A 27,494-nucleotide genomic window follows, 5' to 3' on the forward strand; every position below is an offset into this window, starting at 1 on the left:
TTCTCTCCCTCTTCCCCTCCCCCCATTCTCGCTCTCTCTAAAATAAATGAATCTTTAAAAAAAAAAAAATTCAATTAGAGAACTAAAGAGCCGATGCTCTTTAGTCACTGTAGCTATGTCCTCTAAAGTCACTAAACACTGAACTAGGGTTACTATACTGAAACACTGCCCTGGAAAAAATACAGGGTTAGTTTCCTCCTGTCTCATTTTCTTCAACCGATGAATGCATAAACTTATTTTATGTGTGTCTTTCTTTATATACTGTCGATTCATTAACTAGCATTCATGGCCAACAGGGCTACACCTCATGCCTGAACAAAGCTTACCTAACAGGTATATTTTCTCCATAAGGCACATCACAGCCTTCTTGTTTGGGGGGTAGGGGGTAGGGGTGGGAAGAATCACTAACACAAAACCAACAGAAGTGTGAAAATGTGACATCAAATGGACAATGAAAAGAATGCTTGCTTATGAGGGCTGAGAGAAGAAGCAGAATGTTACTTTTCTAACCTCAGCTGGGAACATGTGTTGGGGGAGGCTCCAGTGGTTTGCTGCGCTGTGCAAGTCTGTGAATGATGGTGGAGGCATCTTGAGCCCTGATTGGGGTTTACAAATACCTGGACTTCAGCCAGGAGGCAAATTGGCAAACAGGGCATTCATGAAGAGTGAGGCCCCGCTGTAAAACCCTAGCCCCTTATGTGGTTCTCTTTGCTACTCAGTTGAATGGGAGCTGTTCTTCAGTGCCCAACTTGAGGGGCAAATGAAACGGTTCCATATGAAAGAGTGAGTGGTTTTACTCCTTTCTAATTTTTTAAGAGAATTTATTTATTATTCTTAAAGAGAGAGAGAGAGCGAGTGTGGGAGGAAGGGACAGAGGGAAAGGGAGAGAGAGAAATCCAAGCAGATTCTGTGCTGAGCCCGGAGCCCAGCACGGGTCTTGAGCTCATGACACTGAGATCACAAACCAGACTGAAACCAAGAGTTGGACCCTTAGCCAACTGTACCCCGAGGCACCCCTTTTTAAAATTATTCATTTGTTTGTTTATTTATGGAAGTTTGTTTGTTTCTGGAAGTTTGTTTGTTTCTGGAAGTTTGTTTCTGGAAGTTTGTTTGTTTCTGGAATGGCCTTACAGCAGCTCTTTCCCTTCCTTCACCATCCTTTTCGTCCACCTTTGGCATTTAATTCTGCTCTGTATTGTGATTTTTTAAGGGTTTTTTTCATTTATTTGACAGAGCACAAGCAGGGGGAACAGTAGGCACAGGGAGAGGGAGAAGCAGGCTCCCCACTGAGCAGGGAGCCCTTTGTGGGGCTTGATCCCAGGAACCCGGGATCATGACCTGAGCCAAAGGCAGATGCTTAACCGACTGAACCACCCCGGCACCTCTATATTATTTCTTATTGGAGTTTATATCTATGTCTCACTAGGCTGAGAATTCTTTGAGGGCAGAGACTATAACTTCTATCTCCTTCAGACTGCCTCCTTCTAGGTATTTACTAGATATTAAGTAAACACTGCCTAATGTTTGAATTCATGTAATTAAGAAGGATCATGTAGGGCCATTTGGAGCCATTAAGTTTGTTAGTTCCTGATTTCAGATAATCAGAATGTCCATGTTGTTTAAGTTAGATTCATTTTAATATTTTTCCAAAATCCCAAATACTTTGTAAGTGGTCTCTAAAGCAGTGGCTTTTCACTGGAGCAGGGGTACAGCCAAGGAGGTACAGGGTTTTCATAATAGTGACTAAGACCTAATGGTAAGATTTATCTTAATAACACTGTTGTAATTTTATGGGCTTAAAACAATGAAAATACTCTTCCATATATGAAAGATCTTCCCAGGAAAAGGAGACATTTTGTTTATATATCCTAGAAGGACCCACAGTCTTTAAGTGATTAAACCTCAGATAGCCTTCTAGACTTCTTTCTAAGTATATTTACATCTCAGTCTATATAAATGGCTTTTGAAGTCTTTCTTTCTTTCTTTCTCTCGAGATAGGATTGATTAGCCATTTTAGTACCAAGTTCACCTATTTACAAACAGCCTGTATAAGGAAGGGCTTGCATCAAAATAAGTATAAATTAACACCAATTAGCATACTACCAATTGGGTCTCTAAGTGCTAAATGAGTGAAATAAAAAGGATTGAATGAGGTCAGTCCTGGAAGATGTATGAAATGAATCTTCAGGAAGAGAGGGGAAGAGCTGGAAAAAGAAGCAGGGGTGCTTGGCTTCTGTCCCCAGCTCAGTCCTGCAGAGCATGTTGGAGGGGGCAGGGAACCATGCAGGCCCTCAGGCTGCGCTTGGCTCTCCCCCAGATTCAATGATCCTGCTGGGCTCCGTGGAGCGGTCAGAGCTGCAGGCCCTCCTACAGCGTCACCTGTGCCCCGAGCGGAGGCTGCGGGCGGCCCAGGACATGGCCAGGAAGCTGTCCGAGCTGCCCTTCGACGGGAAGGCTCTGCTGGCTGGCAAGGGGCACCAAGGCATCTCCCCTGAGGGCCGGAGGGAGTCCTTTGCCTTTGTGGATGAGGATGAAGATGAGGACCTCTCTGGGAAGCCTGAGGTGACCAGGCAGGGATGGGCTGCAGGAGGGGGATGGATCGGGGCAAAGGGAAACTGGGAGGAGGGAGATGGGATGCTGCTCACCGAGGAAGTCAAAGCGCCCAGTGCACCCGGGGCAGGGACTGAAGGAGATCAGGTTGCGGGGGATGGCACCAGTGAGAACTGAAAGGGATATAGGAATTCTGAACGGGTGTGAGGGTGAATGGACGTAGATAGAATTCCTGGGACACCAGCCTCTTCCCCAGGACTGAGAATTTTTACTGTTCCTTATAGCTGCCTCCTCTCCCTCCTCCTCACCCCTTTCCTACTGCCCCGTTGTCCTCCGAAGAGTCCAATGGGCCCCTGCCCAGCCACAAACAGCAGCCAGAAGCCCCGGAACCTGCAGGTGAAGATTCTCCCAGCATGCACCCGCATTCGTGCCTCCTGGGCTCTCGCTGGGCTCTCCTCCACCCAAGGGCTGTGGGAAGGGAGTTGTGATCATTGAATCTCCGTATGACTGTCCCGAGTGGTGGGAGCAAGGGCTGATTCAGGAGGGTAGGATAGAGAGTATCTGTAGAGGGAGGCATCTGGGAAGAGCACACTGTGTGTGACAAAGTGTCAGGGGCCCCTCGCTGCCTCCCATCGCCCGTGGCCCCGGCCCTTTCCTCCCAGGACAGACAGGACTTTGTCTCCATTTCCACCTGCTCGCCACTCCTCTCAGGTCAAAGACCCTCTGTCTTTCGGTCCCTGCTGCGCTGCTTACTGGGCAGACCTCGCCCCACAAAGAAGAAAACAACCCAGGTAAGAGCAGATGTGCTGTAGAGGGTGGACAGGGAAAGGACCACGTCTCTGAAGACTGAGAGCGCCATGGTCCTTAAATCAAGGGGGAGGAGGTTCCAGCACAGGGACGCTTCATCACAGGGCAGGAAGGATGAGCAGGAAAGCAGGCATCTGTGGCCCTGGCCTGTGAGGGTTGCTAATGGTCAGGGGAACCACAGCTGTCATGGGGAGAAAAGGGAAAGAACTTGGACCTGTGGCTTTCTTCTCTAGGAGTCCACGGATTTAGTGGACAACATGTCGCCTGAAGAGGTAAGAGAAAACAGCCGTCTGGGATGGATCGTTCTGTCAGGTGAAGGCTTTGCTCACTTGCTTCATTGTGTTGTGACAGTAAGATGCTAGTCTAGGCCAGAAGGCATTCTGAGAGGTTGGGAATGAGACGTGATTATGGAGAAAGGGATGGGCCCATTGCTCAGAGGTGAGGGAAACGTGACGGTCTCAGAGGGATCAGAGGAGAAAGACTGTGAGCTTCCACGCATAGATGGGACCAACAGTGCTAAGATGAGCCTTAGATCTTTTAGACATTAGGGACGTTCTGGACCTGGAAAAGGCCGTGCAGGAAGGACGAGCTTCACCTGAAGTAAGAGGGCCCCAGGCAGCCTGCAGTTACACGTACTAATGTGGAGGAGCAGCATGGAAACTAAGGCGGTCAGTGCCTGCTTGAGGTTACGATACCGGACTGGACAGGGCCTCCAGACAGTGGACAACTAGGAAATGCCAGGAAGCGAGACTGGAAAGAATGGAAAACGGAGAGCCAATATGGACAGTGGCGTCTCATTGGGACAAACACCTGTTTCCTGAAAAAGGTAATTATTGAGTACATGAGAGAGAAAACCCAGCCCTGAATGGGCTTGGTTGTGAGGAGGGGACAGACATGGAGCCATGATTTGGAGGCAGCAGGGCGGTCCTGATCACAGTCCTGATGGAAAGAGACCCCAGGGTTGCAGAGAAACAGCAGAGTCTATTAGCAACCATTCTGTTTGGTAAAAGAATGCAGGCCCCCTGTGGAGGCTGAACAGCCACAGCTTTAAAAGTATGTAGATGACAAAGAACCTAGCAGGTGTTATTTTAAAATAAACTTCTCCTTGGTTGTGCAGACTGGATGTGGGGGGAGGGAGTCATAGGAGAGAAGGAAGCCTTCCCCTTCTCCCCTTGTCACCTCTCAAAACACGCACTTTTCTGATCAGTGCTTCATGGAAAGTTCGATGAGCACAGAGGAAAAAAATAGCTCTTGCTTCTGCCCCCAAGCAGGAATCAGATGGGTCATAACTATGGTTGAGGAGGGCCTTGCTAAGTGCTAACCCAATAATCATACTCTTCAAAGAAGCACACCAGAGGGAAAGCTGGCTAGCTGACCCAGTGAGGCTATTTAACAACCAACGAGGGGTATAAACAAAGCATACATTTTTAGCTTATGTCTTTCCCAAAGAAGATTTCGGGTATCGAAGCTCCCCTGTCGCTCTGGGATATTCTAGAGGGATAAGATCCCATAGGAGTAAAAATTCAGGATATTTTGAAACTAGTTTTCAGACAAGATCGAGGAGGCACCCTTGGCAATATCCTGGTGACGCCTGCAGGAAGAGCTCAGTTACATGTCACCAGAAGTGTTTCCTTCTGCTCCCTGGTTCGGAGCACACACAGAGCTCCGGTCTGGTAAAGGGGCTGAGCCTTTGCAAGTAGTGGGACAGATCAGACCCTGAGGCAGACAAACCCTGCCCCTTGGAGACAAGCTGGGGCTTCCTGGAACAGGATCGTCAGCCAAGGTCGGAAGCCTGGCTCCACCTCTGTGTCATCTTGGGCAGACTGCTTACGTACTCCATGCTTCCGTCTCCTCATCCGCAAGACAGAGACAATGAGAGCCTGTTGGAGAAGATTCAATGAGTGAAGACATGTACAGTAGCTGGAATAATGCATGGCCCAGAGGAAGTGCTTGGTGCATGGGCACTGGGAAGGGCATGAAATGGTCCAGGAGGACAGGACCCACCAAACCAGGGTCGGCAAAGGTCCTACAAATAAATCGTATCCACAGCACACCTGCCGAATGGTCACCCATCCATCCATCCGTGGGTCCCTGTGGTGTGAGGGCCAGCCAGACCTGGTGTGAACATTCAGCCAGGGAGAGTGAGGTTTAGAGGAGGTGGGATTGCAGTCCAGAACTGCCAGGAAGGGACAGATGGAGGGCACCCCACTATGGACTCCACACTGGGCTTGAGAACTATGAGGCGGCCTTCGGAGATTCTCTGATGCCTGAGACATGCGAATTTGGACATTAGGAAAATAAAATAGTACAGAGTTCAGAGGGTACCGACTGAAAAGAGATTTCAAGAAATTTTCAATTCAGTTATGAAAGTGAGAGCTCTCCTGGATTATTTGGAATCTCGGGGATTTCAGCATGTATCTCTAAAATCAAAAAGAGGTTAAGGCCTTCATGCCTTCATGCTTCTGTCACAGACAAAATACAATGGTTTTACTCAAGCCAACCAAGTGCCACGTGATCCAGGACAGCTCTTCAAACCCAATGGGTAGCTGCTATGTTCTGTAAGAGACAAATGTGCTAGATTCTGCACAGCATTCCGGGGGCAACCCCACAGAACACGCTTAAGGGGTTACACCCTCACCCCTGTCCTGTAGGGAGAGAGAAGACAAACACCAGTAAGAGCCCGAGCGCAACCCAGGTCATCTCGGAAAAGGAGAGACCGGCAGAGTACGATAGGGATCCTCAGGGGGACAGCGTGCGGGCAGGTGGAGGAATAAGGGGAATCCAGAAGAGCAAATGCAGATCCGAGAAGACATGCCTGGTTTCACTGAGCACCGGGTATTGCAGGAGTGGTGGAAAATAAAACTGGGCAGAAGGGCTGGAAATGACCAAGTGTTGGAGGCACGGGGTGGGGAAGGCGGGAAGACAAGAAGACAGAGCCGCGCTCTAAGTGCCGAAGGGTGAAGGTGATGGGGACCTGGTGAGGGAGGAGAGGCCCCTGGGAGGAAGGGAGCAGGTCTAGTGATCCGGAGCATTTGTGAGAGTTCGTTGCAGAGTTCAGGGTCTGGGCTGGGGCTGGGAGGGCTGAGTGGGGTCAAGCTGCAGATCTGAGGCTGAAGGGGGCTCTAGGATACTGAGTGACTGCCCTACTCCGCCGCACAGATTGAAGCCTGGGAGCAGGAGCAGCTGAGCCAGCCTGTCTGTTTTGACTACTGCTGCATTGACCAGTCCCCCTTCCAGCTGGTGGAGCAGACGTCCCTGCACAAGGCAAGTGCTTGCCCCCTGATCGTTCAGGGCTGCCGAAGGCAGCGGAGGTCTGGGGTGAACGTGCGCTGACGTGCTGCTCTTTCTCTGCAGACCCACACGCTCTTCTCCCTCCTTGGCCTCCACCTTGCTTACGTCACCAGCATGGGGAAGCTCAGGGGCGTGTTGGCATTGGAAGAGGTAAAAGGGACAGGTCCCATTTGAGCAGCAGGAGGAAGAGTGGGCCCAGGATAAGGGTGCGGGGGTACGGAGGGGAAGGTTTAACTTCTGGGAGGTCCCCCAGAATTCCCTCTCTATTGCTTAGGCAGAGATTGGAGGGGACGGAGGGAGCAAGTGGCAGGTGGAGAGGAATGCTCCAGGGTTTTCCATGGCCTGGGGGTTTGGGATGAGGATTCTAGGCATGAGTCACAGTTTCATGTGTTTGCTCTGGGGAGGGGCGTGGAAAGAGGGAAGAGATGGGGTGTGGCTGAAGGATGCCTGAAGGTCCCTAGGAAGGGGCCTTGCCAGCGGAGCTTGAGATTGAGATTCGCAGATCCACAGGTGCCTCCCCCCTGCCCCTTCTCGTGCCCCTCCGCATGAATGGGTCCTTCTCACACGCCTGTTTGTCTCACCCCGTCCCATCTTCTTTCTCTTCCCGATTTTATACCCCCTTTCCCTCTCCCCACCAGCTGCAGAAGGCCATTGAGGGGCACACCAAGTCTGGGGTGCAGCTCCGCCCTCCCCTCGCCAGCTTCCGGAACACGACTTCCATTCGGCAGAACCCTGGGGGCCCGCCCCCGCCCACAGAGGCCTGGAGCCTGCCTGCCGGTGGCACGGGGGCTTCTGGGGCGGGGGATGGGACTCCCGCCTCCCCAGAGACCCCCGTGCCCTCCCCCTCCCCAGAGCCCCCTCTGTCAGCGGCTCCAGACAAGGCAGAGGGCGAGCTGGAGGAGCTGGAGCTGGTGGGGAGCCCGGGGCTGGAGGAGCTGGCCGACATCCTGCAGGGCCCCAGTCTGCGATCCACTGACACTGACGAGGAGGAGGAGGACGAGCTGATCCTGTGACCATCTCCAGGACCGCCTCTTAAAGACTGTCCAGAGCCCCAGGCCAGTGTGCGTGTGGAGGGGGTATGTCCTGAAGCTGGAGAGAGCACACCACCGTCCCGACCCCTCCTGGGAATTTTAAAAGGTGATAGTTTTAGTCTTAGAGGAGGGTTAAAATTTGGGCAGAGAGAGTAGCCTCAGTCAGTTCTTTAGGCCACGTCCGCCTGTTAGGCCATGTCCGGACAGGCGGGGGTTCCAAGCCCAGTGGAGAACCCGATATTCCATGGGACTTCCTGAGCCTTCCTGGAACATGCCTGGAAAGTCCCCTGCCTCTCTCAGCCTTCCTTCAGTCCCCCGCAGTCCCCAGTGTCGTGACCCAACACCGCCCTGGCTTTGCCCCTGTGACTGACAGGGTCTGCAGGGGGAGGCCCACAATGACTGTGGCCTCGGAGGACAGGGTCACCTCCCGGCCTCACAGAGTGCCAGCCCTGAATATACTCACCCACGGCCCTCTCTCACAGCCCCCCCCCCACCCCATCCTCCGGCTTGCGGACCTCCGCTCCCTGAAATGTGTCTCCCACTCCATTCTGGCTCCCACTCCCTGTCACCGGGCAGGGGCCATCACTGAGGCAGGGAAAGGCCGGTCCCACTGGCCCCTCTTCGTCCCAGGGTGTAAACAGTGCGCTGTGGATGAAGGAGGAGCGGCCCCTAAGAGCAAAGGGCTCCGTGCAGGAAGCACGTGTCTTGTTGCAGAACATGCATGCCTCCTTCGGGCACAAACCCAGCCCATCTCGCACCAACGACAGCTTCCTCACCCTCCAGTTTCCAGGACACCCTGGCAACTTCATCCCCTCTCCACGGTCCTCATGGACCTCTCCTGCCCCAGGGTCCGCCGTGCCCTCCAGTTGCTGCCGCTGGGGCTTCTCCTGCCAAGAACCAAGGCTCAGGGCAGCCGGGTCACTGTGTCACTCAGACACCGGCCTTTCTAGAGGTGGGGAGATGGGGGTTCAATGTCAAGATGGCAAACCTCTTTGACGTTTCCCATGCCAGGGAAGCCAGAGACTTATCCTCCCCAAACCAGCGATAGGGTGCCTGTCGTTAGCCTGTCTCTCCTCAGAAATGGGCCTGGGTGCTCTGAGCCCCTGGCAGCCCTGGCTTCCACACCCAAGGCTTTCTTCCCTCCCTCCCTCCTTTTGGTCCCTGTCTAATTCTACGAGTTGTACTCCTTTTCCCACATTCTCCTCCTTCCCCTCCCCTGTGCCCACTCTCCGTCATCCCCCAAAGAAGACACTCATAGTCAGAGGTGCCACCACATTCTGTTTAGTGCCATTGAACACAGCCTGTAGCCCTCTCCAACAGGATGTCCCTTCCACGCCCGCCCCCAGGCCAAGACAAGGTGCAGCCTGGGCAGGGGGGCTGGCAGTGGGCATTTGAGCCCGTGCCCATGTGTATATAATCTATGATATTTATATATATAGATATATTTATATATAATTCTCTCTGTAATATATGTCATAGAATCTCTCTTGGGCCTGGGGTAGGAATGTCACATTAAGAAAACATGCTAAGACTGGCCATAAAAATGGTTATTTCCCAGACCTGGAAGACAGAGCTTGGGATGTAGAGGTGGGGACAAAGAAAAGGTCATACGCTCATTCGCCAAGAGCCGCCCCCCCACCCCCCACCCCCAGCACAAGGATAAGAAGGGAGGCATTGGGGGAGGTGGGGCAGTGGAGGGGGAGGAGTGGGAGATTTGGATTTTTCTTTAATAAAGTGATTCGAAAATGAAAGTGCACCCCCCCCACCAAAGGAAAATCATTTAGCAAGAGCAGTTTCATTCACAAGAATATAAAAACAGCCCTGTTCCAGGACTGTTGGAAAACGTGCTGCACAGCCTTTAACCCCAAAGGAAAAGCAACCCTCCCCCACCCCACCCCACCCCTGACAGCCTCTTCCTGCACATGCCCCTCCCCTCCCCCTGAATAGGCTATAAGCAAACCCCATGCACCCTACCCCCAGCACCAGAGAGGCAGTTCCTCCCTCCAGAAGAGTCCTAAGAGGGTCCCAGGCCAGCTCCTTGGCTCTTCAGAATGGAAAATGCAGGCCCCCACCTGACCTCTGGTCTGCGAGCCCCCTCCATGAGTAAAGTCTGCTAGATTCCCTCAAGGCTTCAGCCACTGTTGCAGGGACCATTTGGCTTCCTTTGGGAAGGGAGGGAGGGAGGAAAGAACACGGCTTTAGTCCACCTTTCCCGACGCCACAGGCCCTGAGCAAGGACAAACTGTACTGAATGAGCCCACTGGATTGGATGTCCGCCGCGGTCTCAGGGCAGAACCTAGGCAAGAGGCTGTGAGACTGAGCGGGAAGGGACGGGGCACTGAGACAGCAGGTGACGTGAGGCGAGGAAACGGGGACCAGTGGGAAGAGGGAACCGTGAGCATGCCAAGCCCGGAGGTCCTACGGCAGGAGGGCAGGACGCTCCAGTGAGGGGCAACCAGCGAGGGCATGCAGGGCCACCTCCCCGAGCCGCTCTCTGCGCCCTCCTGCGCCCTCCTGTGTCAGGTCCCATCACCAAACACAAGCGAGGCCTTCTGTTGAGACAGCTGTGGATAAGGTGACCCCCTCCCCACGCTCACCAGGCCCACTCCCGGGTCCTCCAAGGACCAGCCCCAGGAAAGCCACCGTCCCTCTCCTCTGGAGGACATGGGATCCTGGCCTCAGCTGCATTGCAAGAGCACATGTGAATGACTGTGTGAACTCAGTGCGGGGTGGGGTCCAGTCACCGATGGACAGAAACACCCCGACTCTCAACCTCCTCATTCCAAAGCAATAGAAGTCTGGGGCATGGGGGGGGGGGAGGGCAGTTCTGTCCAGGGTCTGGGAGAGAGTGACAGTGCCCCCTTCCTGGCAGAGGGTAAAGAGGTGGGACCCCTGACGAAGTCTGGGTAGGACACAAGGCCTTGGAGCTGGAGCCTTAGCCCCGCACGAGGCAGGAGGGAAGGCAACAATGAAGCTCTCAGCTTCTCTCTTCTACCCGGAGTCTCCCTGTGCCCCTGCAGTGGGAAGGGGCAATGTGCCAGCATCTCCACAGCTGTGGCGTCCTTCTCTCTCCCCCTGGGCCTCTGCTGGCAGGATCTCTCACAGAAGGGCTACGCAGAAGTCCCCACCACAATGGAAACAGGGAGTGCGAGGACCAGCCCTTTCGGGGCGTGCGCCTCACTGTAACCCGCCCTGGAAGGAAGAACACTCTGATTCTCCTCTCTTCCTCCACAGGGGGCCTGGGGAGGGGGGGAGGACATCTGTGAGGCCCTCCTTAGAGTCCTGGGAGGAGCTGAAGAAGGGGCAAAGGACCCGAGGGCCCACACTGCTCCTCAGCAAACAGCCCGCCCTGGCCGGGACCTGACAGCACCGGACTCCTCCCTCCAACCCACTCAACCCTGAGTCCCCAAAGAAGTTATAAAAATGTAGAAAAGGCAAAGAGAAAAGTGTAAACAGCTCCAGAGAATTAGAGGGTGGATGGAAGGAGACACAGCCCTCATGCTTCCCCATTTGGCCAGGACACCTGCATTCTGTGTCACCCCCTCAGGGCCAGGGCTCCCAGAGCAGGAGACAGAAGAAGGCAGAAAACGGAAGCAAGAGCTGGGGCAGCCAGCCCTGGCTGGGCCCTTTCCCAGATCCTTGGATCCTCCTTCCAGACAAGGGAATAATCAAGATCTCGGAACAGGCGGCCATGTTTGTTCTCGGTCTCATCAACGACTTTCTGGTCTCTGAGCAGGCCCTGTTACAGAGAATCATGTTTGTGTCCCTGTGCGTCTCAGCTGCCACTTCCCCCTCCCCCATGACTCCTGATCTCAGAAGCCAATTTCTCGCTGAGGGCAGACTCTCCACCCTCCAAGGGCCCACGACTTTGGGTCGTCGAGCCATACCAAGAGCCCCCGAGGTCTGTTCCTCATAGTGGGGATGAGCTGGGGCCACAGTCAGAGAAAACAGAGAGTCAGGAAAAGCAGGAGTGACACAGAGAAAGGAGGCATTCCCACAGCCACAGTCAAGGCTCCTGGAAGACGAATCAGAGGGTGAAGAACTGAGGTCCAGTCGACGACGACGAGCTGCTCTGTGCTCCGGCCCTCGGGTGCCACATGGGAGCCGTATCATTACAGACCCAGAAGCCTGCCGCCAAGCAAAGTTCAGGGCCATCTGGTGGTCTGGGCCTCAGTTCCCGGACCTGTGGTTTCTACAGCATAAGCCTGGGTAAAATCCCATCCTGGCTCTCCATTTTCCCAGCGAGGACTGGCAACTCCTGGGTAACCTCATGGTCTTCTGCCCGGGTTTCAGCTGTGCCGCTGGGGTAGGGAGGGTTTTGTTGCAGCCGTGCCCCTCAGGTGGGAGTGGAAGGCTGGGCGTGGAGTCGGGGGAAGCTAGTTGTTAGCCTCGCCCTCCTCCTCATCGAAGGACTGCACACCTGAGGATGTGACGTCAGACACCTTCCGACTGAGAGCAGTGGACATCTCGGGGTCTTCTCGTGGGGACAGTGACTCCAAGTCCCGGCATCCTGCATCCTCTTCCTCCTCGGGGGCCAATGGCCTCTTCTCCTCCTCGGCAGGGCCCCTTGCCAGGTCCACTCCCCCCACCCCCGGAGCCCAGTCCGTGTCTGACCCCAGCAAAGGTGGAGGCTCCTGAGCAGAGTATCCGCAAGCAGGCTGGGAAGGCCCCATTTCATGTAAGCTAGGCTGGGAGTCATCAAATGCAGGGCCAAGATAGGATCCCGTGGCGGGAGAGGCGATGAGGGACTGGTCGCTGGCTTCCCAGGCATCCGATGACCCCAGACAGTACATGCCCTGGGACACATAGGAGTGAGGCCATCCATCCATGGGGCCTTGAGCCAGGGCATCTGTAAAGAGAATCAGGGAAGTCAGCAGGGTCACAGAACACTGACGGCGGCAGCAACAGCCCACAGAATTGAGTAGAGAGGGCGACAGCGTAGGGAGGAGAGAAAGAAAGCTGAGACGAACCGGGAGCCCACAGGAACGGAGGGAGCCCAGGGAAGTCGGGGGGTCCTCTCAGACCTCGGAGGGACCGTCCCTCACCTTGACTCTCCATCAGCTCCTGGTAGTTGTCACTGTAGTTGCAGCCCAGGGGCTCCTGGGTGGAGTTGACACTCATGTCCTCGCCATCCATGGAAGACCAGGCCATGAGTGTGGCCTCAGAGATGGCGAACTGTTCCATGACACCTGCAAGAAGAAACAGAGTTGGCACGAGGTACCTCTGGAACTCTTGGACACACGTGCGGGGTTTGGTGACATGGGGGCAGCACTGTCCTAGAAATACAATGCAAGCCGCCTGTGCAATTTGAAATTTTCTCACAGCCATATTAAAGAAAACATAAAAGAAGCAGGTGAAATGAATTTTTATAACATATGTTATTTAGCCCAACATATATCTTGGATTATCTTTCAACATGTCATCCATATAAAAATTAACAAGGTATTTCACATTATTTTATTCATACACGTTTTTGAAATCCAGCTGGTCTTTTACACTGACTGTACATCTCCATTCAGATGAGCCACATTTCAAGCTCAAGTTCAAGTGGCTACTATATGGGACAGCACAGACTAACCCCCACACAAGGCAAAACCGTGTGGGACTTCCAGAGGTCAGGTTAAGAATTCTAAGCTGAGAGAGTTGGTGTGTGTGTGTGGGGGGGAGGGTCTTCTAGTGAAATATCTAAAGGGATTAAAATGAGGAATTTCCAGAAGTTTCTCTTTGGACGGTTTTAAGAATGTTAGCCAGTACTAGGTCATCAAAGACAGTGGAAACTAAATGAGGGGGCTCGATTCCAATAGAAAATCCCCAAGGAAGCACCATGGCCTTGTAGGTCCACAGTGGTATCAAGAGGAAAGTTCCAGCAACTGGGAGAAGGGAGGTTGGGTAGATCTGTGGGTCGCCATTGCAGTCAAAGCTGACGGTTGAAGCTTACATTTCCAATTGCCCTAGACTACCCCCTACGAATACACGTTTGTCTCCCCCCTCCCTGCGGATAGTTCTTCTACCTTCATGCCACCGGCACAGAGAGACCTCCCTTCTCTTCCAGATCTATCATTCTTCCCAGCTGTCTTCCTGTAATCACGCCATATGCCTGTCTTGCAGGGATTCCACGTCCTGGACGGAAGCCTTTTCTGCCTCCCGCCCTCACCTCACCGAGCTCCCTTGATCTTCTAGTGGCTGTCATAAGCAATGAGTCAAGTGAGTGAACCCACTACTGCAATGTGCTGAGGGGGCAGAGTCTAGAAGGGACTTCCCACTGCCTTTTCTTCTTTTTCCTCAAGAGACATGAGTGGAAGGAAAGTCTTTCAGAGTTGAAGGCCCCTGCCTTTTTGTTCTATACTGATAGTGCTGCCATTTAGGAAAGAAGGAATTTGGAACAGGTGGACCCACAGTCCTATGTAATTCTCTTTAATTTCTGAGATAATAATAAAAATAAGTTTGAGGGCACTTACCCAAATCAGTCAAAGTACTTGAAATCGGAGCTGATGGGGAAATTATGACTATGCTCATCCTATGGATAGAGCCAATCCTACCATCAGGGATTGGGCTGGAAGGTCAGTCTCTAGTCATCCTGAAAACATGTCTCTTGAGGGTCCCCAGAATAAGTACCTGCTAGGAAACGTGCCTCCTTCTCGCCATCGCTGAGGTCCGAGTAGGCGTCGGTATCCCTGCGCACCGCCTCGTGGCTGTGTTGCGGCTGAATGGCTGGTGTCTTCCCCCAGCCCTGCCACTCAATCATGTGGGCCACCCGGCCTTGCCCCATGGCTGTGGGCTTCGTCACATGGTCCTTCATGCTGCGAGAAATCCCTGAGGGGCCAGACATTCTCCACATCCTCCAGAATAGCACACAATACCCATACAAGATCCACCCCGCGTCCCCACCCAAGTCCCACGGGACTCCATCCAATGGGGGAGCCCCATATGACGGGCAGCCCGGACAGGAGGCTTGATGGAAAGGGCAAATAGGTCAGGGGTAGGAGTCTTCTTTAGACCTCAAGGAGCGAGGAGACTGAGAGCAGGAATGCACAGGTATTCTCCTGTCTGGATGCATCCCCAGGTCAGGAGTCTCACCTGAGAAGGATGACTTGGCCAGGGCCCCAATGCCATAGGCGTTAGAGTTTCGCTTCAGCTTTGGAAGAATGGAAGTGGTGTCCTCCATGGAGAGCTGGGAGAGGGAACGTGGAGGAGGGGCAGAGAGGAGTTCAGAGCTTGCAGGAGAAAGGGTCTGAGTTAGGGCAGGTGACGGGGAAACATTATGCCCAGGAATCCCAAGGACGCTTATCCCACAAATGCCCTTGAAAATATGGGGAATCCTTAGGAAATGTGAGGCTCCTGGTGCCTGCTGTGGCAGACCAAGGGAGAGTATAAGGGAGAGGAGCGAGGGTGCCCGGGGAGGGCCGGCCGAGGCTGCACTCACATTGATGCCGTCCCAGGAGAAATCGGTCCGGCTTTGCTGTGAGGAGAGAGCAAATGGAGTGCGGCTCTCAGGCACTCCCAGGAATGCAAGTAGCCCGCCCCCTACCCCCATCCCAGGGACTTCTAGGAGTGTGTGAAGTAGAGAGGTTTTTCCTCAGCTTAATTTAGGGGATTAGGAGTTCAATGTGGAACATTTGGCCTGTGTTTTGAGGAAAGCAGGAGAAATGTTCCTTAAAAGTGTCAGTCTGAAGAAGTATTTGGGCTGTTCTCTTGGAATTTAGGGAGATAATTCAAGGATCAGGCAGCTGGGAGGCTTTGTTCATGAGGGTTTCTGGGGTCTTTTAAAATCCTTCAGCTGCAGCGCCTGGGTGGCTCAGTCAGTTAAGCATCTGCCTTCGCCTCGGGTCCTGATCCCAGGGTCCTGGGATGGAGTCCCACTTTGGGCTCCCAGCTCAGTAAAGAGCCTGCTTCCTCCCTCTGCCTCTGTGCCTCCCTGGCTCACTCTCTCTCTCACACAAATAAATAAAATGTAAACAAACAAACAAACAAAAACTCTTTTGGCTAGGAGGCAGCCGGGCATGGGGTCTCACCTCAGTGGATGGCCGGTGGAGACTGCTCCCGTGCAGCGAGCTGGTGCTGTCCATGTGGATCTGGTCGACATCCTTCAGGCCCTTCCAGTCCACTGCAATCACCTCATTCCCTGAAGAAGCCACAGGCTCATTAGTTGCTCCACCATCAACACCCCCTGCAGAGTGTTGCCCAGGGGCAGCCCCACCAGAACCTTCCTTTCCCTCCAGTTCCCACTCCTTCTGAAAGTACATTCCTTTCCGGTCCCTACTCTTCCCCAATTTTTGGTAGGACAAACCCTAATGCTGAGCCAGAATATTCCCTCTGAGCTCACCCAAGAATAGCATATTCAGAGAAAGTGTTGTATGGCCTTATTTGTTGTTGTTTAAATGGAGGAATCGGTGGTTGGGTTTTACCAGGAAAATCATTCTTTATTCTGTCCTGAGGAATCTTTGAGGGTTTCTATATGGGAGTATATGGGAGCGGTGCCTTTCATCCATTCTGTTTCCACAAATAAGGGCACAGCTTCTTTAGGGGTAAGCTTCCCTATATGTGGCCTTTGTGACTTGTATCTTGGAGTTGGTGAGTCTTTCTGGCGGGAAGGAGGCTTGGCAAGGATAGAGGCAGGATTTGGGTGTGTTCACTCAGAAATGATGAGAGGGGAGAAAGCAAAGATTGAGATGCCATCATCTGCCCTGACTGGTGGGAGACAAGCCATGGATGGAGGAGGAGCAAAATGGGGGAGAAGCGAAGGGGACTTTAAAAAAGAGGACCTAAAAGAATAGGCATTCAAGTCAAGGAGAAGACAAAAAATAATGAGGGGGCTGGTGCACAGGATTTGAGGGCGGACTGGAGAGCTGGAGGACAGAGGAGGCTGGGAATTGTTCAGGGGAGGCCAGAGCTTGTGGCCAAGGCAGATGCTGGCAAGAGGACAGGGTGGTGCCTCTCCTGAGAAGTTGGGGAAGAACCCCTTGGGCAGTTGGAAAGGGACTCAACCATCAGATGGTTTGCTTAAGCATGGGGAGGCCTTCAGCAGGAATCCACACAGCTAGTGCAAAGCGGATGGTGGTTAATGGGTGGGAAGGAGGTAGCCCCCTCCTAAGTGAGCCCCTCTCCCTTGGAGCTACAGGGGAGTGATGAGATGGGTCAGACCAGGCTGTGGTTGTCAGGGAAGAGGAAATAATTGACCCCTGGGGTAGGGAGCAGGAAGGGGGCAGAGATGAGGAGGGCAGAGAAGGAGGGGGGGGTGGCCTTTGTAGAGGAGGGAGAGCTGAGTCAGAGCTGGGGGGGGGGGCAGGGAGGGAAAGAGAACCCCAGGAAGAGGTGAAAGCAGAGGAGGGGAGTATCCATGGAAATAAATGGGGTCTCAGAGAAATCGGGCTTCCCGAGAGTGAGTTTGTTTGTAATAATAATACGATTTATTCTCTCAGCCTGAGGTCACTGGGTCGTGTAGGCGGGGGAAATTGGGAGTTGGAATGGGAAAAATTGGGGGGTTTGGGAGAGGGTTGGACTAATTCATGGAGCTGTGAGCGTGGAGTGGGTGCGCGGGGCGGGGGATAAGGGGGTGGAAGCAAGGCAAAGGCTGAGGGGAGAGACGACTTAGGAGGCGCCTGTGCCCGCCCCCAGTCCAAGGTAAATAAAGAGGCGGCCCCGCCCCGCCAGCCCCCGCCGACAGGTGCTGGTCCCCGTTCCTCCGGCCGGCCGGCCCCACCCTCCTGGGAGCGGGCTCCCCACCCCAGTCCGCGGCTCTAAATCCCCCAGCCTCCTTCCCGCGCCCCTGGCCCTTTCCTCCAGCCCAGCCCGGCCCCATTTTCTCCGGGCGTGGACCCAGTTCTCCTCCCCGAGGTACCGGGCGCATCCCGCCCCCGCCCCGGAGGGAAGATGCACGTGAACAAAGCGAATCGGGGGAGGCCGAAACGGCAGAAAAAGGCAACAAGACAGAGGGAAAGAGGTGGGAGCAAAACACCCAAGGCAGACGGAGGCGGGGGGGGGGGCGGGGGCCGAGGCGGGGGCCGGGGGTCCTTGGAAGGGGGCTGCCCCAGAAATGGAAGGGGAGAAAGGCGCGGGCGGGGAGGCAGGGTCGAGGCGGAGGGCCGGGAGGTGGCGGGCGCGGGGACGCGCGAGTAGCGAGAGGAGGCTGCTGGAGAGATGATGGAGAGGGACCGCGGCGCGGGGGGAGGGCGGCGGAAGGAGGCTGGAGGGAGACGAGGGAGCGGAGCAGTCGGGAGGGCGTCCGGCACCGGAGGCGCGAGGGGAGAGCGCGGAGGAGAGCCGAGCGCGGGGAAAGTGCGGGAGCCAGGCCGGGGCGGGGGCCGGGGGGCGCCGGGGGGCGGTGGGGGAGGGGGTCAGGGAGCGGCGCGGGCCGAGCCTGCCTCCGCCCGCCCCCGCCCCGCCGCGGTACCCACCCACGGTCCGGGAGCCGATGCAGCCCATGGCTCGGGCGCCTCCGGGGCCGGGCGCTCACCGCCGCGGGGCGGGCGCCGGGGGCAGCACCGGGAGCCGCGCCGCCGCCCCAGCCGCTCTGCAGCGCCGCGGCTGTCTCCGCTCGGCTCCGCTCCCCCCTCCCCTCTCCATCCCTCCCCGCGGCAGCCTCCGTCGCCGCCGCCGCCGCCGCCGCCGCCGCCGCCGCCGCCGCCTGGCTCCCCCGCCCCGGCTCGGCTGGCGGCGGCGGGGAGGGGGCGGCCCGGGGATTGGCTGCGCGCGGCGCCTCCCCGCCCCTGCCCTCGACCCCGCCGCCGCGCTCCCCGCGCACCTCGCGGCGCTCCCCTCCGCCCGCCCTGTCCGTGGCCCGCTCGGGGGCTCCTCGCCCGGTCCCGGCCGGGCTGGCGTCGGGGGGTGCTGGAGACCCGGAGAACGTCCCCCTTGGGTCCCCGGTGGGGACCGCTGGGAAGGAACCCAGCGCCCGCCCTCCGGTTCTGGTAGATGGATTTCGAGGGCCGGGTTTGGGGATGCCCAGCGAGAAAGGCGCGGGATTGGGGGTGGGGGGGCGGCGCGCGGGGGACGTGCAATAGAGCTTGGATGAAGGGCCTTGGCCGCCTAATTCCGCAAACACTTGTTTTCTTCCTGGGGCCTCATCTGGGACACAAACGCGAGCGTGATTGGATACAGCTTCGGCTGCTCTGCGTTTCCTGTGCGCTGTTTTGTCCACCCAAACAGATCGCGGAGTCTTTGCGAGTGGATCGTGTGCTAAGCTTCCCTGTACTGGGCGCTCGCTGGAAACTCGGGGATAAGTATGGGTTTGGCGCAGATCCCTCCAGGCCTGCCTGGGGATGGGAGAGTAGAATGAGATAATTCCGTCCCAGCTAGAGGGGAATAAAAATCAGGATTCAAGACTGACTAGACGGCACAGTTTTATATCCAATTTAACTTTCTGTGCGATGATCTCCTCTGACAAATGACAGCATGGATGTCAGGAAGCAGTCGAGAGAAGGGAGGATTGCCCTCTGGCTGGCCAGAAGGGGTCAGGTAGGTACCAAGGGTGCGGTGGGTAAGAGACTGAGAGAAAGAGGGAGTGATCTATGTGGTAGGGGTCAAGTACTATAGTATAGCAGGGAGGAAGTGAAGTCCAGAAAAGTCACACAAGAAAGGGACCAGAGGCTCTTGTCAAAGCAGCGCCCACAAACCCAGAGTGTGAGAGAGCTGATGGGGTCAGCACCAATGACAGCAAATGCTGACCCAGGGTTGTGTGTTCCCCACCTGCGTTCATGTCTCTCCCGGGCTGGGCAGGGAGCAGGGCACTGTCCCTGGTGCGGGTGTGTAACAGGACAAAATACCAAGTCTCATAGATGCACCTTTTAACCCTGTATAGTTTGAATGGGGAGCTAAATTTTAGGGTGATAACCACCACGTTCTGTGGAGTCCCAGATGAAAGATAGGAGAGAAGGTGATAATAATCTAATTGTAGATCTGGGAGATGGAATTATGGAGAGAGAACTGATCTTTGTTCTCTGTGCATGACAAAAGAAATCCAGTCTGCATCTATAAAAGCACGAGAGAGAAGAGGGAGTCGCCAGTAGGCATCTGAGATTTTAATCATCCAGTATCATTTGTGGCAAGATCTGATACCTTATTTTGACAGTGAGAAGAATTAACAAGTATTTTCCCCCCATACTTACTATTGTTGGTTATACAAAGGAGCATCATGTGGTTTCTGCCCTTCTGGAATATATTGTCCAGCTGCAAAGGAAAGAAGATGGAATGATGGAGGGAAAGAAGAAGGAGGAGAAGAAAGAGGAGGAGGAGGAGGAGGAGGAGGAGGAGGAGAAGGGTAAGGGGAATAGGAAGAGGAAACAGCTTCCAGTACTACAGCAGCGCCACTCAGTCCCTTTTGCTTGTGGAGGGAAAGCACTGATGGGAATATCCAGGTCAGGAAGTAACAGACCAAGTGGCCAGCTCTGCTCACACCTTCCCACTTGAAACTGCTCTCCCTTTGGGGTGCTCTCTGATTCCAGTATTCCCACTATTCATCTGGTCCAAACATGGATACAAACCCCGCTCCTGTTCCCCTTGCCACAGCTGTACAAGGCTGGGTTTATCCTAATGATTGAAATCCAGTCAACAAAAGGGACCCCAGGTTTTAAGGAATCAGTCCTGTTTCCTATTCTGTTTTAAAGGTATTTCCAGCACGAGGGAAACACAGAATGTCAGAGGCGCAACACTGGCCTGCTTTCTTTCTGCTTCTAGTACAGGATCCTCTTACTTTTCCCCATTTAGAAGCATTCTTTCCCAGTCTTTTTGCTATCTTCAGAGCCAAGGTCAAAGATTCCAGTTCTGATATGAACAGGAACAACCTTTCTGGAGGACGATTTGACAGTACTGATCAAAAAATCTTTAAAATATGCATTGCTGTTTTTGCGCATTACTAAATTGTGACACAGCTATTCCATTTATAGAAATATTCTAAGGAAATAAAAATAGAATGTGGACAAAGATTTAATCTACAGCACCCATCAGAGCACTATTTACATAATAATGAAAGATGGTACACACCCCACATGCTCAAACCTGGGGATTAATTAAATAAGTTATGTATATGCTTATAAGAGAATACTATGTAGCCACTGATAATATTTGACAATTGAATTTGTTGACAAATTAGTCATGATATGACATTATAAAGAAGCAAGCTGTAATACAAGAATTAGAATATATCAATGTTTGTTTAAAAATCGCATACACACATTCTTCTGCCTTTTGTCAGGCTTTCCATCCCAAGTAATTTATGGGATTCCCTGAGGAAAGTCTATGTTTCACAGATGTCCGGGCTCACTCATCAGGTAAGTTTGGCTCTCAATGAAATCACCATATTAATGAGTCTATTTCCAAACTCTAAAAATAGAGGACTTTGGCCGAATGCCCAAGTATGGCATTGGTACTTCCTAACTGGTCCCTTTTGGAACACGACGGGGTGGAATGATGTTTCCCCCTTCTCTGTGGTTGCTGTTTCATGCCCCTAATCTCCTATGGATAGCTCTTGGACAGAAGGAATAGAACCGAGTTCAGAAACAGTGCTGTCTAGGGGTGCCTAGGTGGCTCAGTTGGTGAAGTGTCTGATTTTTTAGCCCAGGTCTTGATCTCAGGGTTGTGAATTCAAGCCCCACAGTGGGCTCCACACTGGGCATGGAGCCTGCTCTAAAAAAAGAAAGAAAGAAATAGCACCATCTGAAACAGAGACTCTAGAGGTGCCTGGGTGGTCCAGTGGGTTAAACCTCTGACTCTTGGTTTTGACTTGGGTCTTGAAATCAAGGCCAGGGTCAAGATCCACACTCAATGAAGAGTCTGCTCCAGATTCTCTCTCTTCCTCCCTCTGCCACTCCCCTGGCTTGCTCGATCTTTCTCTCTCCCAATAAATAAATAAATATTAAATAAAACAGGAACTTTTTGTAAAGATTTTATTTATTTATTTGACAGAGAGAGAGAGAACGAGCACAGGCATGGGGAGAAGCAGAGGGAGAGGGAGAAGCGGGCTTCTAGCTGAGCAGGGAGCCCAACATGAGCCAAAGGCAGGTGCTTAACCAACTGGGCCACCCAGGTGTCCCTAAAACAGGAACTCTTGTCCCAGGATACACAGGCAGCATCCAGAGTGTCTAACTTGAAAGTTAGGAAGCACTTACATCTTTATGTTCCCTGACTTGTAACTGAAATTCTCCATGTCCTTCAGGTATGTGTATAGGCAGCAAAGCACAGTGGTATTAGAGCTGTTGTTCTGTGTCTTTACCGCCCATAGAAATCATAGATGTTTCTATTATACAACGGTTGTTGCAGATTTCTTACACTATCCTTTATGTTCATCACTACATTGAAATTATTGTGGTAGTAAACCTGCCTGTACATGTTCCTATTAAATGCTTTGATAAAGAAGCAAATATATTACTATGTCACCATTTTATAATAATTGTTTTTTTTATATTAGTTGTTCCCTTTTTATATTATTGTTTAGTATTTAGTATTTAGTATTACTCTGACAGGGAAGCCATGGATTTTCTAGATTGCCAAGGGATCCAGACCAGAAAAACATTTGAGAATCCCTGGCCTCAGGGATGCCTGGCTGGATCAGGGAAGCTTCTGACTCTTGATCTTGGGGTTGTAAGTTCAAGTCCCACTATGGGTGTAGAGATTGCTTAAAAATAATTTTTTTGAAAAACTTAAAAAAAAAAAAGAATCTCTGGCTTCTAAATATATTTTTGGTGTTGATGGTGATGTGGGGTGGTCTCTGATTCTGCAGGAGTTTAATAATCCCGTTAATAGTACCGACTTCAATGACCAAGCAAGACAATTGACATCTCATTTTGAAGACTTGGTCCCCAAGCCAGGAACAAAGATAGGTCCCTTTTATCTGCAGGACTAAAAGAGTCACACTCAAGCTTCATGCCCGCCCCCAAGAAATCCAGAGGAAACCCTAAAACAACAACAGCTTAATAAAGAATTTCTTTGGTTTTACTGGGAGACACTAAATCACAATTAAGGGTGGATGAAAAGATCCAGCTGAGAGGGGGAGGTTCAAAGTACTGGAGAGGAAGGTTCATGAGGCAGAGCGTGAATTCCTAAGGCAACAACCGCAAGGGATGCACACCAGGCTCAGGAAGGGGCACTGGGCTCAGACCGAGAAGCCCAGCTATTCTTGCAGATGCAAAGATGGAGCAGATGCCAGTAGGTCGCACATTTGGTGTTGGGGAGTTGAGGGATTCCAGTCTGATGGTGTCTGTTTTCTCTGAGAAGTGGGAAGCAAGTCATCTACTAAGTCTGGGAATGGGGGAGATGGCATAAAATAATAATAAGTAATGTGCAAATATCACTGAGCAGTTGACAAAGAGTTTTCATTGTCTTCTTACAACAATCCAAGAGGGAAATCATTGTCTTTGTGTTGCAGCTGAGAAATCTGGGCTTAGAGGCCCATTAACTAACTATCTTCCCCCCCCCCCCCGCAAATTACCCAGCTGGAAAGAGAAGAAGCAAGAGCATAAACTCAGCCCCTCCGGTAGAAAATTCACTCGGGAAGCTGTAGGAAAACTCGTTTATGTGTCTGTTCATCTGTTTTTTAAATAATTAGAGCTACTTTGTTCAGGGTTTTATTTGCTACACCTTCTCTCACTGTTGTCTTTCTTTCATGAAGGTGGGGCCGTAAGCTGAAGAGAGGAATTGTCTATCCACACTCTTAAATTTTGAAATGCCAAGGGAGATTTGCAGCCCCTGGTGTAGGTCACGAGGCACAGATGACCAGAGTGTCGGTTCCTACTTATCAATGTCAGTGTTTTGTATCAGAGTCTCTGTCTCAGGGAGACAAGAAAGTGACTCAGGCCACCCCCACATTCAGTCAGCCTTGGGGCAGTTCTTAGTGGCTCACAGGAGGCCTCGTTGGCTGAAGGCACCGGAAGTGGGCATGCCATGCGGCTACTAGGGAACTTAGGGAACTCAGGGAAGGGGCTGCAGGTTATCTGGTGGTAGCACCTGGAATGGCAGTGCATCTGCGTGAGGTCAGAACAGCAGTGATGGCGGCAGGGATTCTTTCAAGTGGGAGTCATTTACTTAATCCTCTGGGAACAGGAAGACAAAGAAGGGAGCTGGAAGTTGCTGACACAGAGGAACAGGCTCAGAACGAAGTCATGAGTGGGCGGGGGAGTCAGTGGTGTGCAGATGGAATTTCCACGGAGGAGGAAGTACCCCTTGAATCTTCGGTGGTCTGTGAAGTTCTTTTCCCCACCCCACCCCCCCCTTCGGCTGGGTTCCCCGAGTAGTCAGTTGATGAGTTTCCTGGCCATTGTGGGGGGATGGGGCGTTCCTAGGGCAGCGCAAGTTTGCTGAGGGAGAGGGAGCCGACTCGGGGCAGCTGATTATACAGGACAACACATTCCATAACAGAAATTCTCCGGCTTCAGTGTGGTTGGTGGGGGCAGAGAGACCTCACTTGACCAATGTCTGATCTGTTGGACGTTGAGGAAGATAAAACCTTTTAGATTGGCATAGGTCATTGCTGGTTTGACTTTTAGAGGAAGTTTGAAACTTTACAGAACATTAGGGATCAAGGTAAGGTGAACTCATGGCCACGTGTACTGAGATAAGGAACTTGGCAGCGAGGGCAGCGGCGGTGAGCTGTCTCTGGTGCAGCGGCTGGAGACACACCTCTGCGTGTGAGGCAAAGTCTCCTGCCTGGGCAGTTCACCATCACAGAATCCATTGTCCAGGGTCCTGTGGTTTCATTCAGCACAGGACAGTGCCTAAATGAATGTTTCCCTGGTGACCCTAATAGACTCTATTCTTTTTATCAAGGGGATGCATTTGCCCTGTTTTCTCTTTGAAAAGCAGCCCTGGGGGAAAGGCTATCAGAGAATTACTGAAGATTTGGGGTTTCCCTCCAAAGATTCTGATGAGAAAGACCAGCGGGTTCTAAGCCAACAAGATCTTACGTCCCTCAGAGAAGAGGAGGCTTTGGTCCAACGGGCCCAAAAGATGTCAGTGCTTTACAACTGCTTTCATGGTGGCCCCAAGTATATTTAGGGTTTCGGGGTACCATCTTCATCATGTCCAGGTCACAGCCAGCAGCAGATCAGGCAGGGTGCCAGGACCAAGGAAGCAGGCCCGAAGTATAGGCAACCGTGAGGCAACAGTTAAAAAGGGGAGTCCATCAATAGCAAGAGAGACGGAGCCGATGGGATCTTCAGAGGTCCAGCAAATTCTCAGCACTCACACATCCCAGAGCCCCGGACAGAGAAGGGAAGAATCAGATGGGGAACGCCGGGCAGCTGCTTCTTGCAGCCTACCTGCCAATGTCATAGTCTTCCGTCTGAGAGAATCAGGGAGAACCCGAAATTGGAAGACTGGGTCCTGAGCATCACTGATAGCTTGTGGGCCAGTATTTACTAACTCAAAGGAGAGGAACAGCCAAGCACACCATGCCTCTAGAGCCCTCTCACCCCCCTGCTGGCACCCCTCTGCCTGCACCTTTATGCCCAGCTCCCCCAGGAGAGCCGCTGCCTCTGCTTACAACACACTCTCCCCTGGTCTTACCTCTGAATCATGGCCTGCTGGGTGAGGCTCCATGACTACCTGCCAGACTTCTCTGTCACCAGCTGACAGTTGACAGCCCCCTTTTTGGATTCCCCGAATTTACCCCTGTTCTGGGTTCCCAGCCCCTTGCCTTCCTTAAATTTTGGGATGTCCTGCAATCTCAGCATGGATCCCTCTTGCAAATGTTTTCTTGGACAAGGATCTGTTTTGCTGCAAAGTCTAACTGCCTGGAACCTTTTCTTCTTTCCCGTGACTGGTCCAGATCCCCAATGATGAGTTTACTGCAAAATGGGTCAGTGTAGCTCCAGCTCTGCCTGTCTCAGTCTGTTTTCTTCTCCCATGAGCGAGCCAATCAGAGGCGTCTTCCCGACAGTGGAAGAGCAGAGATATGCAGGGCATTAAGTAGTGGTCTGAGAGTGTTGGAACTAGACAAGACCTTAGACATCAAGTCTGCTCCTAGTGTTTCACAGACACGGAAGATTGGTCTCTCCAGTCTTCACAATCCTACGGCTAAGTGGCTCAGTTAATGACCTAAATTCATGTTCTCCAACTCTCTTCTAGCATTCTTTTCCCTATCTATGATGCTACCTTAAATGTATGGTGGGTCATTTTTCTGGTTTATATTACGTAAAATGTGTGTAACACTAAACCCTGTTGAAATACCCTCAGACCCCCTACTCTTTTTGCTCATGTAGATGATCAGCTCCTTCTGGGACCTAAAAGGTAAAAACAACGTTGTTCTAAGAAGGTGGATTTCATGTTAAGTGTTCTTACCACAATAAAATTAAAAAAAAAAAAAAAAGGAAAAAAAAGTAGAGAACATTGTTTTAACTTAGGAGTTCCAGAGGTTTGTTCTTTGGGCTTGAGAATGGGTGTGTACGGGAAAAGAAAAAAAAATGGGTATGTAATCTTTATGTATATGTTCAGGTCATTGTTTGGTTTAGGTGTTTTTCATGGTGATAAGCTGCAGGGGACAAGGCTTTCCTTCCCTGGGTGTCGGGGTGGGTGGGTGTTCACTTGAGGGCTGTTCATGCACCAGAGTAATCACGATTGTCCTGCCAATGGGCAGTGGACTCACCCAGACGGGAAAGTCCAAAAGAGACTGGAAATTTTGAGCTCTGAGTGGTGTGTACATGTTTTTCTCAAACAATATATACTTGTTTTAGGGGGAAAAAATGTACTTATTCTTAAGTTGGCTCCACAGCCCCACATGGGGCTTGAACTCATGGTCCTGAGATTAAGAGTCACATGCTCTATTGACTGAGCCAGCCACATCCCCCTCCCCACCCCCAGAAAAAATCTAAATACACACAAGCAGAAAGAAGGACACCAAAGCCCTCACCTATTTCTTACACTATCACTATTTTACAGCATTTCCTTTCAAACTGACTCATGCATCTATACGCACTGACGCGGTTGGTGGTAGTGGACACTGGATTTTATTACTGACGGTGGAAAATTGTGTTGAGGGAGGAAACAGGAACACTTTCTGCCTTCTAACGTGGGAGCTGGGATTTGCCACTTGATCTTTCTCTCCCTGTATCTCGAGTTTCCTTCATAGCCCAAGTTCTTGGCGGAGCTGCCAACATCCCTCCTCATTTCCTCACCTCCACTCCCTCCTCATCCCACTCCAATCTGGTGTCTTCACTTCACTGAAACAGCTTGCATGGTGGTCTCACGTCTCCTCCATGTCAGCAGATGGGGCTCATTTCTAATATTAACTTGACACATCAGGAGCATTCCACAGTTGACCACTCCCTTGTCCCTAAACATCCTTTCCTGGTTTTCCTCTTGTCTTTCTGGCTGCTCCTTCTCTGTCTTCTTTCTTTGCTCGTTCATTCATTCATTCATTCATTCATTCCATATTATAAGTATTTCTTGAGCACCTATATAACAGAACTATTCCAAGTATTATGGGCCCAAACTCATGCCTTCACGGGGCTCACAGTTTAGTGAGAAGTAGTTGGGAGGCGATATCAATATAGAAATTAAATAAGTATTATAATTTTTTTTTTTTGGCTATTGAAGCCCAGGACCTAATAGTAGAATATATTTAAGGAGATAAGTGCTATGAAGAAAAATGAAAGAAAGGAAGATAATAAATAAACAGGATTCGTGTATGTAGTTTTACTTTTTCTTTTTTTCTTTCTTTTTTCCTTTTTCAGAGAGAAAGAACATAGGCATGCATGTGCTTATGCATGCACTGGGGGAGGCGCAGAGGGAGAGAGAGGGTATCTTTTTTTTTTTTTTTAAAGATTTTATTTATTTATTTGACAGAGAACACAAGTAGGCAGAGAGGCAGGCAGAGAGAGAGGAGGAAGC

The 27,494-nt window shown here is 52.1% G+C and overlaps 2 protein-coding genes and 1 long non-coding RNA gene across 8 annotated transcripts in view; 2 read left to right on the top strand and 1 right to left on the bottom strand.

Moving 5' to 3' along the window:
* Positions 1 to 9,129, top strand: part of CLCN1 (chloride voltage-gated channel 1) — a 30,641-nt gene extending 21,512 nt beyond the window's left edge. For 2 of the 4 annotated variants that reach the window (XM_004772061.3, XM_013045666.2), the window contains 7 exons: positions 2,318 to 2,562; positions 2,835 to 2,946; positions 3,262 to 3,341; positions 3,591 to 3,629; positions 6,517 to 6,621; positions 6,712 to 6,798; positions 7,287 to 9,129. In XM_004772061.3, coding sequence (XP_004772118.1) covers positions 2,318 to 2,562; positions 2,835 to 2,946; positions 3,262 to 3,341; positions 3,591 to 3,629; positions 6,517 to 6,621; positions 6,712 to 6,798; positions 7,287 to 7,661 — 1,043 coding nt within the window. In that variant the 3' untranslated portion in view covers positions 7,662 to 9,129. Of the gene's footprint in view, positions 1 to 2,317; positions 2,563 to 2,834; positions 2,947 to 3,217; positions 3,342 to 3,590; positions 3,630 to 6,516; positions 6,622 to 6,711; positions 6,799 to 7,286 lie in introns of those variants that run through there. The other 2 variants (XR_006601430.1, XM_045063101.1) reach the window with 2 other exon arrangements.
* Positions 8,945 to 18,651, bottom strand: FAM131B (family with sequence similarity 131 member B). 3 transcript variants are annotated; one of them, XM_045063104.1, is made up of 7 exons: positions 18,421 to 18,651; positions 15,692 to 15,801; positions 15,103 to 15,138; positions 14,757 to 14,850; positions 14,295 to 14,492; positions 12,725 to 12,868; positions 8,945 to 12,528 (listed from the first exon to the last, which is right to left on the bottom strand). In XM_045063104.1, the coding sequence occupies exons 2-7, from the start codon at positions 15,743 to 15,745 to the stop codon at positions 12,056 to 12,058; spliced, it is 999 nt and encodes a 332-aa protein (XP_044919039.1). In that variant the 5' UTR covers positions 15,746 to 15,801; positions 18,421 to 18,651; the 3' UTR covers positions 8,945 to 12,055. The 3 variants fall into 3 exon arrangements, with proteins under 3 accessions (XP_044919039.1, XP_044919037.1, XP_044919038.1); XM_045063102.1 differs by lacking the exon at positions 18,421 to 18,651 and adding an exon at positions 18,074 to 18,300; XM_045063103.1 differs by lacking the exons at positions 15,103 to 15,138; positions 18,421 to 18,651 and adding an exon at positions 18,074 to 18,301.
* On the top strand, positions 17,268 to 19,879 carry LOC101676480. The gene is made up of 3 exons (XR_001176378.2): positions 17,268 to 17,619; positions 19,070 to 19,133; positions 19,803 to 19,879. It is a non-coding gene; the product is annotated as an uncharacterized LOC101676480 (long non-coding RNA).
* Positions 19,880 to 27,494: the final 7,615 nt, after the last annotated feature.

This window comes from Mustela putorius, unplaced genomic scaffold, assembly GCF_011764305.1.
Source record: "Mustela putorius furo isolate JIRA1106 unplaced genomic scaffold, ASM1176430v1.1 tig00003845_pilon_pilon_pilon, whole genome shotgun sequence".
Taxonomy (NCBI): Eukaryota; Metazoa; Chordata; class Mammalia; order Carnivora; family Mustelidae; genus Mustela; species Mustela putorius.

Coding starts and splice junctions, on each gene's coding strand:
- FAM131B (XM_045063102.1), bottom strand. CDS start 18,101: ATGGGCTGCATCGGCTCCCGGACCGTGG. Junction 15,139..15,691: donor TCCACCGGCCATCCACTGAG/GTGAGACCCCAT, acceptor CTCTCCTCACAG/CAAAGCCGGACCGATTTCTC. Junction 14,851..15,102: donor TCTCCTGGGACGGCATCAAT/GTGAGTGCAGCC, acceptor TCCCTCTCCCAG/CTCTCCATGGAGGACACCAC.